The sequence below is a fragment of the Glossina fuscipes genome, unplaced genomic scaffold (assembly GCF_014805625.2).
Source record: "Glossina fuscipes isolate IAEA_lab_2018 unplaced genomic scaffold, Yale_Gfus_2 2, whole genome shotgun sequence".
NCBI lineage: Eukaryota > Metazoa > Arthropoda > Insecta > Diptera > Glossinidae > Glossina > Glossina fuscipes.
In genome coordinates, this window is record NW_023998416.1 from 7,651,084 (window position 1) to 7,665,082 (window position 13,999).

General features: G+C 31.0%; 1 protein-coding gene across 1 annotated transcript in view; it reads left to right on the forward strand.

Annotated features, from left to right (window-relative positions):
• Positions 1-13,999, forward strand: part of LOC119632874 (discoidin domain-containing receptor 2) — a gene marked incomplete at its 5' end in the record, with an annotated part of 216,597 nt that overhangs the window by 79,805 nt on the left and 122,793 nt on the right. Inside the window, 3 exons of the mRNA XM_038026018.1 lie at positions 6,842-6,976; positions 10,564-10,793; positions 10,909-11,053. Coding sequence (XP_037881946.1) covers positions 6,842-6,976; positions 10,564-10,793; positions 10,909-11,053 — 510 coding nt within the window. The remainder of the gene's footprint in view (positions 1-6,841; positions 6,977-10,563; positions 10,794-10,908; positions 11,054-13,999) is intronic.

The window sequence follows — 13,999 nt, forward strand, 5'->3', positions numbered from 1 at the left end:
GGAAGTATCGTTCGTCGTTTTGTTATTACCGAAGCTACAACTACCATTGCTAGGAAGGCGTTTTTTTCGAAAACTGGCTGATAGTCACAGCTCACCTAGTCTGTGGAAATTATATAGAGGACTCTCTTTTTTTTGTAATTTTAATACAACATAGATCCATAAATTTTTTATTTTGCTATGAAAGCATAAGTACTTTATCTCATAACTAATTCTTTAAGGAAAAAGTTTGTGGCGTTTTCAAACAACATTTTTTCTTATCTTGTAAATCAACTTCATTAGATCGCACATGTTTCATTTTGTGGTAAAACTCAAGTGGGTGCTTACATCACATTACAAATTTGACAGTGGAACACATCAATCCATTGGCCGCACGAATTCTTGCAATTTGCGCAAGTACACAGCACTACCTTATGTAGAGACAGCCCACTTTTTTTACTACTTTACCCATCTTACACTGCATTATTGTAAAGTTGTTTCATCAGCGACTACTAATTTTTTCCTCATCTTCTTGATATAATATTATCAAAGTTACAGGATTCGAAAGAGGAAAACATCCAAAACTTTTTTCTTTCTGTATTATAAAGCAGCATATGCCATAACCCCGCCTACGTGCAAGCACCATGAATCATGTACTAAATTAGATGGTCGTGTGTTTATTACGCATTACTTCCATTTGTTTAGTTCTCCGAACAACTTTCTGTAAAGTGTAAAGTTGATAAAACAAGAAGCCTTAAAAGATCACTAACAGTTTTTTGTCCAGAAATCCTAGAAGCTCTATAGTAATGGAGTATGTGCTTTGCCATATTCCATTTAATAAAGCTCATATAAAATATTAGGAAAATGTATTCTCATCTTCCCTTAATGAAACTTACACTGCCTACACTTGCTTTCACTTGAACAAAAAATAACATAATGTTGCAGAAGTTTATATCAATCACACGGCTATTTATATAACGTGATTTCATTCCAAAAGTCAACTTAAACAACTGAACAATTTTACGGTACACCACAAATATGATTGATTCGCGAAAGGCTATCAATGAACTTTGCCATGCCGTTTCTGGTTACTTGATATAAGAAGCCTTCTAGAGTGTACAGAGTTTGAGTTACAAGTTCTTATGTAGCAACTCGGTTGGAAAAATTTTGAAATAAGCAACGATTCTTCGATCTACAAGTCGTGTTTGCCAGGTGGCAAATCAACCCAAAAACTGAACAACACGACTGATGATTGAAAGAAGATAAGACATAGAAATATTTTATAGATTTTACTCGAATTTGGTTCTAATGAGTCAAGTTATTCATTCGTTGACGAAATAGCACAACATAGAGGAAAATATGATAAATATATTCTTGGTCCTCTTCGATATGATGTGCATGCTACCAGAGCTGAAAATTCGAAATAGTAACCACTTAACGCATCACCAATTTTTGTTAACTGCTTAGGATTCCGTCTTGACGTATGAAATAAATATCTCTCGAGGACTATATAAAATTTTTATTCCTAAGCAGGCTTTTAATGGGTGTGATTGAAAGCAATGATTAAATAGAATTTTTCAAGATAGCATTTTCTTCTTAAAAATTTTATTTTAACTTTTATTTTTCATTAATTTCTATTCCATTTAATTTCATTTTTAATTGATCGCATAAATTAACAAAAATCGAGAATTGTATGCATTTTTCATATAACTTTTTTAAGTGTTAGTTTGCTCCAGATATCTAGGAACGAATACAATGTAAATTTTTCACACACACATACACACACATATATATATATATACATATATATATATATATATATATATATATATATACACACACAAAACGCACACTTATAGATATTAAATCCTTGATACAAATTTAGTTTTTTAGAAACTCGTTGCTTATTCTTTTTGCTTAAATGCATATACGATTGAATATGTAACAAATACATACATGTATACATATGCACTTCACTAAACATGATAAATGCAGCATTATTCACATATACGCACATGGTTGAGTATATCGATGCGTGCACATACAAGCAAAAACATATATAATATATATATCTATATGAATATGTATATACAAAACATAAAAATCACATACATTATTGAAAATTGTTTGTAACTACATTACAGTTTTCGTCTTTTTTTTTTTTCGTTCTTTCATTCTTTTCATGCTTTGTTTTTGGATTATAAATGTTACTGAGTACAAGTAAATGCGCAATTGTGCATATTTGAATTTATATATATACATATATATATGTATTTGCATTAAGATGCATGAGTGTATGTAAACTTTTGGAAAGACAAAAGAATATAATTTCGTATGCTCTAAACAAGCACTTGCGCTTGTTCATCTAGAATTCAGTAACATTTCACAAAATGATATATGAATACTTGGAATCATTCATACATACGCATGCATATACATATCGAAGTTCATACGTGATCTACATACATGTAAATGAATATGTATTTAATTTTATGTCAGTTTGCAATAATACACGTTTATATTATTGGTACACTTTAAGTAATTCAAGAAAGAAGCGCCAAAACTCTAACACGTTGACTTAAGAAATATGTTCGCATTTCTCGTGAACCCGAAAAGTTTCTCTCAGTGTCTCTTTTTGTGCATATATAAGCTTGAATGAAGGTATTATGCAATAAAACGGCATTAGATAGTAGCAACAGCAGCAGCAGTAGCAGCACAGCATCACTAGGAGCAATAATCCTAGTAAAAGTAGTAGTAGTAGCAGTAACAGTAGTAGTAGTGGTAATAGTACTAGTAGTGGTAGTAGCATTAAAACATCATTGTGCAAATTAAATGAGCATCTATTTTACTTTTGTGCATTGGAAAATTTTCAAATAAAATTCAATGAGTAGAAAAAAGGATCTTAAGTATTTTTTTAGCTCACACCAAACAAAAAGAGCAAAAGAGCACAATATCCACCTTCATATATATATATATAAAATGTATAAGATTTTTAATTAAATAAGCTTGAGAGAGCTTTAGAAAAATTAATACAGAAACATATTCAAGGATTTGTTTAAAAAAGTAATTGATAATTTGCAAGTAATAAAGAATATTGCTTTTGACAACAATCATATGCTGTGCAGTAAATGTAGAAAGAAAAATTTTAATTAAGACGACTTAGTAAAGATTAAAACCAAAAGAATCTCTCAGTAAAATATTATAATTGCACTTAAGAAGTGAATACCCACAAAACCCTTTCACTCTTGTTTACCTTGTTTATTAGAATATATTTATGAAGAAATTAAAGACTAGTTCCCACCCCCACCTCCACACACACACTTACTTATAAGTGTGCAAACATTATGATCGTCAGTAGAGAAAGGAGAATTAGGATGCAATTGCTACCTGGGAAGGCTCGATAAATGGACGTAGTTTAATCCACGTTGAAAATTTCCTGTAGTTGCGGCCAATCGTATTCGTAGTAAAGTGTAGCCATTCTCCTGTATTGGAAATTGAACCTTGGTATAGCGAGTTGGGTTTTTTATCTATTTATTTATTTATTTAACAGATACCGCTACAGATTATATCATTTTTCGAATATTGAACTATAAAAGAACTTAATTCAAAATTTATAATAGCATGTGATCGAGTATACAGGCATATACGGTGACGTGCACCATTGGGCATTCTTGTAACTAATTATAATAACTAAAGGAAAACCTAAGGCAATTTACAATCTGAACAAGCAGTACCACTGACAATGCCATAAAAATCAGATTTGTAACCTTTTTAAATATGTATTATTCAGTCCTAAAAGTAAGCAGGATCATGATATATATCGCGAACATAATATATTTAGAAAAGTTATTATTATCTGGTTTGAGTGAATTTGAACAAAGTAGTTACCTAATATAAGGCTTCTAGTCGTGCTAACGGATATAATTGAGAAATCTCGCCGAACAGTTTACATATTACTCGTAACCGATTGAAGAACTCTTTTAGGCTATAGTCAGGTAGCATAGTTATTGATTCTTCGGTCCGAAGTCAGGCGGACACTGATGATACTGCACACACCAGATACCCAAGAGTGTATTTGCGCCAGGAACCAAAAAAAAAACCTTGAAATTATTCTTGATAATCAAATAGTAAAATAACTAAATATACATATATATATATATATATTTCGACTACGTCGCTTCAGCTATTACAAAGGGATCGTCAAATGTAGTGCTCATCTGCTTGGGTAACGATAGAAATGCATTTTCCTTAAAACAAACCAAAGGGGATACCGAAACGTTGCAAACATTCCTAATTGTAGACATTGCAATTACCCGACCGACGAAGCAGACAAATGCTGCAGGCGATGTTTAACAAAGAAAACACGCAAATATATAAATGCATGAACTTAAGAAGGGCAGGGAGAGGGAATTATGTTCGGCTTGAGTTGAAGGTTTTTTGATATGCAACAAATTGTTGGAAATTGTTCGGGCGTATCAAAAAATAATTAGATGTGAAACTTGATTAACCGAAAGCATGAGATTTTGAAGAAAATGCAAAAAATTTAAGCATACTTTCAATTGCTCTTCTTAAATACCTTCGATTTTGAGAGAAATATTTTTGTTTTTAAATTTCAACATTTTTGTTTAAAATTCATCTCTTCACTCAGATTATCTTTGGTTCCTTTATATATCTATCCATCTTTTCACAAAAAAAATTTTTATTTTCAATTTTTTCCTTGTCTCGTTCATTTACATGTCCGTTATCTACAACTCAATGATTATCTAAAGTGTTCTATCAAAAAATTTGAAAGCAACAAGAACATGAAATGAGAATTAAATAGAAAAACAAAACAGAGAGAAAAAAAAAGCAAAAACAAAAACAAACAAAAAAAAACCTTTCACCGTAACTCTGACAAAATCAATCTTTTCACAGTCTTTACAATTTTTTTTCCATTGTTGAACATCTAGCAACTCATCCATTTATAAATCTCGACTAATTGAATTTTAATTATTCTTCAGGAAAATCAATGCATACCAAAGTAAGTATACATATATATATATATATATATATATATACTATGTATATATGGTTGTGTATACTGAAATACTATTAAAGTGAAACAAAAAATTGAAAAGTAAAATAAAAAAGATGACCAATAGTTTAAGAAGAAGAAGAGTGAAATGAAATCAGTAAAAGAAGAAAAAAGAACAAACTCTGATGCATTTCATTGAAAACAGCTTAAGTATTAATCAATTATATAATTACCTTGAATTAAGGTAAAGAAACATAAAAACAAAAAAATTATTTTTTAATTTTTTTTATTACTTTTCACATTCTTTTATGAACGAGAAAACATTAAGCGAAAATAGCAAAGAAATCTCAAGTAATTCATAATAATTTCAATATAATAAAAAGTTGTATAAAGCGCCTTATTAAAGTGTATTCTTTTAAAAAAGAAAGAGAAAAAGCGAAAAAAAAAGTTACTTTCCATATACATGCACATATATATACACTTTGAAAGTCAAGAAATTCTTTTTTAAATTTATGCAATTATTCTCAAATCTTCTGTTCTTTTCTTTTCTTACCTTTTCTCTATTTTGCTCTGAACAAACTTTAAATCTTATCACTAACAAACAAATAAGAAAGAATTCTTTTTATTTGTTTGTCTCCTCTTTCAGCTTTTTTTCTTCCATATACGTATATATACGCTTTTACACAGTAAGGTATTTCTTTATGCAAATGTTTTTTGGGTCCAAAAATACCTTTGCTTTCTCGCGAGTTAAATCATCTTTAGAGCTATTTTTCCAGGTTTCGCGAACAATTGGAAGTGAAAACGTTTTACACAAACTTCTTCCTTATTCAAAAAATCTGCTAAGTCTTCGCACATCACATCCCGAGTGAGTTGAATAAAATATCTTCTTTATTGATGAAATTCTGGACATAAAAGCCACAAATCTATTGGCTTAGTCCATCTCCAGCCAAAAATCCAAAAAAAAAAAAACAAGTATTGATGAAAGTCGGTTGGAAACACTCAAAATCCCCGACTGTCCGTAGCAAGGGTCCGTTGAAAAAATGCAGTATAGACTTTCTCTAATAAATTTATGTGCGAGGTGCGTTTTCGAAAAAAAGAGTGACTTTTTGATTTTTTCGAAAAATTTTTCTTTATTCATCAATAGCTATCTAGTTCCCCCCTTCAAAGTAATCCATATATGGTAACAAAAACAAAAATCAAAATTTGAAATTCTCATCCGTTTTTTTAAACACATCTCATATGTAACATATACATAACAACATAAACACATCTCATTTCACATATAATGGCAAAATCCCACAAAATTAAAAAAAAAAAATTCATCCAAATCTTAACCAGAAGCATGTTTTGTTTAATCCACAAAATGGATGACCCTACACATAATATATTAAAAAAGAAAAAGAAGAAATTTCGAACAAAACGATTTTATTGAAAATTTTTGTTGACTAAAATATTATTTTCATTATTTGGTTTTTCAACTCAATTGTAGTTTCATTAATATTCATTAAATTTTACAAAATTACATTTATGAAGTGTTCTTGCATTCCACAATAAGCAAAGTCTTTTAATCTTTCTTCTTCTTTCCAATATGAATTCGCATAAAACGTGACTTTACTGTATATATTTTCTTTAGTAGGAAATGTACAAGTTGTGCAAATAAATGCAAATTCAAATGTAAATAATCGTTAAGCTACTATTGCGGACAGACATACGACTGTACAGTAGTAGCAGCTACCGTCTGACTGACTGCAAAATTTGCATAACAATGTGTTAAACCAATATTGATATTAAACATTTTTATAAAAAATTTATTTAAACATAAATTATTTTTTCATTTTTCTTTTTTTTTAGCTCCTATAGCGGGCAATTTTACCGATGAAGAATTCATGGGTGCTAGCGGTTCTCAAGATAATTCTGAATATCCTTTTCAACGAGATGAAGTGGCCAGAACACCAAGTAGGGACAGAAATTTATATACACCTCAAGGTATGCTATAAACTCAACGTAAATGGCTTACGAATTTAAAGTAGTGTTACATTGGTCGACCTAAACATGCCCTGTCGCCCTGGTATGCCCTATACCACACAGGATAAATTGAGTATGAGCAGACGTACGTAACGACAAGCGGGACTAAAGATAGATTTACCTTTTATTATGCCAATGGTATCGCAAACATTTTCTGAATCGCTTTAAACTGTCCACCGATCCGTGTGTCCATCCGTCCGTCTAGTGTCTCTCCAATTTGTATTCAATCTACAGATTGAAATTTTTCAAATATTTTAATGAAATTTTGCACATTGACCTGCTTTGACCGAAGGACGACGATATTGAAAACTTTTCGGATCGGTGCCCCTGAAAAAAAATTCGTAATAAAAATTTTTTGGACCCCCTCACATTCATCAGAAAACTGAATCTTTATATGCTAAAAAAGACATAGTTTTCGATATTTCATGGTGAAAAGTGATTCGCAATACTAAATTGACCAAGAAATCAATCTTATCGAATTTGAAACACATAGGTCCATATTTTGGATACCACCGCCCGTAAGGACTTTTAGAAAATTTAAAGCCCTATGTGACAAAAAGGCCTAATCGTTGATGTTTTATGATGAAAATTTATACATCGGAGCAATTTCGCAAAAAAAATTAACAATAGAAATTTGGGATCACATAAGTCTATTTCTCAATGCTAAAAAGCTCTTATATGAAGAGCAAGCCGAATATCTGTAATGTTCGTACTTGTTTTATTTAATATCTTCCTTATTATCTGCTTACATAAAGTAACAAAGTAGGTCTACAACATGCTTTCTTACAGAAGCCAAGTCCTGAAGGCTAAAGGATATCTGCAAAGTTCAATATTAAGTATTATCTAGTGTTACAGAAGAAGTTAGCGCTAATATGGGCGGTGGAAAAACATATTTTGGTTTCTACTTATACTTATAGGAGCAGGCTTTATCTTCAAAAGGTGTTAAGGTTTCTAAAGTTTTTTGAAATTACATTTTGCGAGAGAAGTTTTTGTACCGTTAATCTAAAAAAAAACTATCAACAGAGTAAAACCATTAAATTTTCGTACTCTCTCGTTGGGTGGGCGTGGCTGATTTCTAGAATGAATTCTGATTTCTAGAATAAAAGCAGAAATTTATATTTCCTGTCTACTGCAGTAATTAACAAGTAGCTGAACATATGGGCTGACAAATATGTCTCGAACAATTCACATTGAGACTGATCACCACTTTGTAGACTTTATAGGATCTCTGAAGCTTTCTTCTGGGTGCTTGAAGCGTTTAGATAAACAAAAATTAAATTTCAATATTCTATAATTGAGTTGGAGTATGCGATATTTCCATTTTTGGACAGACGCTACAGGGTCACCCACGCAACATAAGTGCGAATTTTTAGTGTTGTATCGGTTGTCATTTATAAGTAACGACCACAACCCACAAATTTTTTTTTTTTTGAAAATAGAGGTCATCTCAAGCCATGTGGTACTGTGGGGGTATCCTTTTACTTATTCGGCCATTTTGGTTCGATACCAAACCGGATGCAAGAACTTGCAATACTTTTGATAAACTTGCGGCAAATAGCTTAGTTCTTGCGCTCAGGAAAATGTTTAAGTCAGACCGTAGGCAGATGAAGAGACAGAAAGAACGACAGGCAGATATTTGGAATTTCATTCGGATCAAGAATATATATATATATATATATACAGCGAAACTTCCCTCCAGTTGCAAACGTTTTCATAAAATGAAAATATTCCTAACACATCGGTGATGGGTATAAGAAGCGAACGAATTCATAACGAATTCCAACAGTGTAAATGTAAAACAATTTTCATTCATTTAAAGAAGCCTATAAGCGAAAGAAAGTTTTCTGCTTGAAAATTTCGATTATTATTAATGCATACATAAATAAGTTACTGCTCAAGGCATGCAGTATATAAAATTCAGGTCATTTTCAATAGTCATAAGCTGGAAAATTGTGCTAAACAAAAAATATCATAATACTTAATATATTTTTCGCACCACGTGCAAGCAAACACAGCGAAATAAACTGAGAAAATGAATAATCTGAATTTTCAGTACATAACTAAAAATAAGGGAAGTCAACGGAAAAGAACGAAATAAATAGAAATCAGTATATTTAAGCATATATACTAGTTTTCGCACAGCATTTATTAAATCGAAATATGTACATCAAAGACGATGTAAAATAACATAAAGTTAATGATAATTATTGGTTAACCAAGCCCACCCATCGGCTGGAATTTTAAGTGACTTTTGTTGATTCTTAACGATTTTGGCTAAAGCCATCCCTTATAGCATATCTATCATAGCTAAAATAATCTAAAAAATGTTGATCAAATTTTTATGAAGTTTTCAAATATGAATTGAAATTTTCACTTTCTGAAACGATACAAGCTTGTCTGTCTCGTGTTGTTTTCTTGCGTTTAACCTTGAGACAGCGATTTTTGATATACTTTGATCAAATGGTTTGGTTCAAGGACGAAAACTATTGAAAATGGTTCAGATTAGATCACTTCTTTCATCACTTTCTGTATAACGCCTTGTTTTAAAGAGCTGCTGCATGAATAACTACAGAGTGGTGTAGGATATTTAATGAAGATTCACTATACTACCTTTACTTATTAACAATACAAAATTTTGCCTAATGAAGTAAGGAACTTCGGCGTCTTTTATAAGCGACGAGTATCCAAGATTCGTCTTAAAGCGGATATTACTCTTTGACTTTACGTCTACCAAAGAAATTCAAGCAAAGAACGAACATATTAGAATGTTTTAGTGAGATTTGCAAATGCAAGTCCTTTTAATTTAAGTATTCATATATTTTTATTAAGTTTTTTGATTTCATATATTAAGATATTCAAATTAGATGTTTGTTAGAATTTTCACATCAAAAAAAGTTGGAAATGGAATAAAGACTCTGGCGTTAGAAAACTTAATATATACATATATATATATATGAAGTTATAGAACACATTTAAAAAAAGTAGAAGAAAAATAAGAAGCAGAAGATATTTAAAATATATAGAAATGATACAGATTTAAAAGATGTACAATTATCTAGTAATATTTGTCGAAGCCAGTTAAAAATTCGGACCGAAAATAGATCTATTTGTTGCCTTAAAGAAATATTTTTTAATTTATATATATTTTCGCTTCAAACGACTGGTATCCAACAGTCGTCTAAAAGTTTATATGCATATCTACACACACACATATATATATAGCTCATTGTTAGTTTTTCATAATTAATAATTTTTTTTTTTTTTTTTTTTTGTTAAGGATGACCAGTGGAATAGCAAAACAACAAGTAAATAGCAGTATAGTAATAAAAAATAATAATAATCATAAAAAACTATTAAAAATACCACAAATATGACCTAAATTATTTTGCTAAAAAAAAAAAAAAAAAAACAACAAAAAAAAATAGCAACAGCTAGTTATCCATGTAAATGTAATCTGTGAGGAAAGGCGAGGAAAAACGCAAAATAATTTAAATTGTTTTTTTTCTTTTTTTTTTTTTTTTTGGTTTTTTCTCAACAATTTTTTGCAGTTATCTCACCGAAACCCATTGACCAAGAACCGGAACCGAATATAGTTGGTGTTATTATCACCGTACTTACTACAATCATTTTACTACTTGTGGCCATAATACTTTTGATAATTGCTCGTAATAAGCGAGCGCGTGGACGTGGTAACGTTTTGGATGCCTTCCAACATAATTTTAACCCGGATACATTGGGCGGTGTGGATAATAAACGTATGAATGGCAATAGCATGAAGGTATGAAAAAATGAAAAAATATTTTTAAAAATTGAAAAAAAGTATTAAACAGAAGATTACCATACTTCGAAATAATATCTTCTTTTTTTTTTTTGTCTTTTTATCTGACAAGCAGGCGGTTACTATGGAACCAGATAATGAATCAATCGATAAGAGTAGCCTTTACCATGAGCCATTCAATGTTAATATGTACACAAGTGCTGCAAGCGGCTGTTCAATGAATGAAATGCAACGACAACATTTAACGCCTGACTATACAGGTGAGAGAAAGAACTTGATATATGAAAAATAATATTAAAAAAAAAAAAAAAAAATCCCGCCTTATATCACCATTGTTGACATACATGATATTTATAACCATACATGCACAAACATTAAAATTGTTAAATATTCCCCCTAGAGAGCAGTGTCCGAGTGATAGAACAAAAGTTAATTTGCCAACGACATATCGATGTAATGTAGTATTTTAATTAAGCCTTGTATGTAGACAACAAGCACAAAAAAAAGAAGAAAAATTTAAAAAAAAAAATGAAAACTTTTATTAAACAAAAAATTGCAAAAACAAAAAAAAAAAAAAAAGAAGAAAAATACTTTACACGCAAATATAGCGCAACGTTCACAACTGCAAATGACTATTCTCGGAAATAACTGCAATAGTATGAGTGCGATTGTCGGGCCAATTTAACACGTACATGTTCAGTGTGTAATGAATTCTAATGTTTCTCTTTATAGAGTCAAACAAACAGGTACATATATATATACCTGACAATTTTTCAATAGGACTTGTTTAATAGCAAAAAGGAAGAGTATAATGCAAACTATGACATCTCAACATTATTGCAGCTTGTATCATCGTAATCATTACTGTTATAACGCTAGTAAAACAAAACAAAAAAATATGAAGGGAAAATTACATGGAATGGAAAGTAAGAAAATAATAAAAAAAAATATTCCAAATCAAGTCTTCTTTAACAAGATTCACACTGAAGGCAAAACACATCCCTACATCAAATTTCATTAAAATGTCTCCCATATATCAACCTTTAGATCGATCACATACATACATTAAACGGAGAGACGATCAGGCTCGCCTAAATCGATTTAGAAAATAATTCTGAATCATTTGGTACAACGAAGCGAGTAAGGCACGTGCCCATTATTAAATTCTCTAAACCACTTCGCTTAATACAGTTATTCATGCAGCGACTTTTCAAAATAAGACTTCATTTTGCCGATCCGTGCAAACATTTCGTTAAAGAGATTTCACAAAAGCTGCGACACGTAAGTTGAGCACCAGAAAACATAGATGGCACAGACACACAAACGAAACGAAAAGATCAGCTTAGATACATTCAGAAAGTGATTAAAAATGAATAAAAGGTGGATCTATTTCTGGATGTACATACATCTGCATAAAGTACCGCTGGTGACGTAAGGGAGAAAAAGGGCGCGTTCATTTGAAGTCGTTTTAGGTACGAACCTAATGGACAGCCAAAAACAAAATGTAAGGCGTAATAATAGTCAGTATGTTGTCCCAAAGTGCGGTTGCAGGAAAGTCAAAACGCGCATCGCTACTACGCAATCGGTTTAGGTTTGACCTACATGCGACATTGAATGCAATAAACTCAAACCTGTATAATTATATATCTCGCCTATCCCGGATGCATGAAATCGATAAGATATCATTAGAGAAATCTATTGGACTGCTAAGACCAAAGTCAGACGTCGTTTTTGTCTCAGACCAGTTTAAATGTTACGTAGACATAAGCTAAGTAGTTGAAGATGCGACCCTGACGGACCGAACAGATATTGTCGATCTCATTCGAAGATCGAACCTATGATTTTGTATGAGACGGCCGGCAATGTCGAAAAAGCAGAGATAGATGTCTTTGTCCGATTTCCGGCCCACTGCCTATTTTGCTGCTGACAATCACAACACGGATAGACGTGCGTTCCGGTGAAGATGTAAATGAACAAGAAATACTGAAGTGAACATATATACCTAAAATAAGATGAAAGAGCATGAGGAATATAATACAAAGACCAATGTAATAAACAAAAATTTTAAATAGATATGGAATAAATTATAAAAGGAATTGCAATAGAAATAAGTTCATATAACTGTACCTAACGGAATGTGCGGAACAGGTCGGGATCAACAGCCAATAGGTCAGACATCAAGGAGAATAGAAATAGAGGCACCAACACGCCTGTGAAACAGATAGAGGATAAATATAACCTAGAAATAATGCTACAGGGATTCAAGATATATAAATTTTTTTTATAAGGACTCTAACGCTAACTTTCAAACAGCTTAGTCAAACCGAAAAGGTTTTTATCTCCTTAGAGGATATTTTCCTCGATTTTATGCAAGTTGATTATGTATAAAAATATAATAAATTTTTTTTGTTTTAGTGACCAAACAAAAATATTTCTTAAAAACTAATACCATTTAAGAGATTTTTTTAAGGTTTTTACATTTCTAAAAAAAAAAAATTGTGTTTTTTAGTTTATACCTTTCTTTTTTTTTTTTTTTTTTTTTTTTTTTTGAAAGTTTTAAACTTCAATATTACTTGGGTTGTTTGGAAACAAACAACCATTGCTGACACTATTCTCGTCACTACTAACTAGCATCAAGTTCTTTAAAAGAATCTTAAAACTTTTTATACTAGAATGGAAAGCGCTTAAGAAAAGTAAAACCACAATATTTTCTTTTTTCATTCCTTAAAAACAATTCCTTTAAGTTTCTATACAAACATATGTGTACAATTTCCCATACACATGCATCTTATTAAACGTGTTATTGTTTTGTTCTTTTACTGGGTAGAGGAGAAAAGCGAAAAATAAATGTTAATGACTAAAGTTTTGACATAGCATGCAAACAATTTATTTTTTACTTTTCTCAGTTTATTTCTCTTGCCTTCACTTTTTTTCTTCTGTTTACTGTAGCTTTGTAAGATTTATTGTTTTCAAAATTATTCAGATTGTAGAAGGAAAACAAGAAGAAGAACTAGTTTTCACTTTTTCATGGCCTCAGTTCGACGGCAAACTATTTTACTAATTATTATTATATTCACCTGATAACGAATCATTGATGCCCATTAATGATCATAGATACAGGGATTAGGAAATCAAAAGGCCTTGATTTGCTCCTGCTTGTTGTTATTTATTTTAGGCATGTACTCCCTACAGTAAGAATCTTTTCG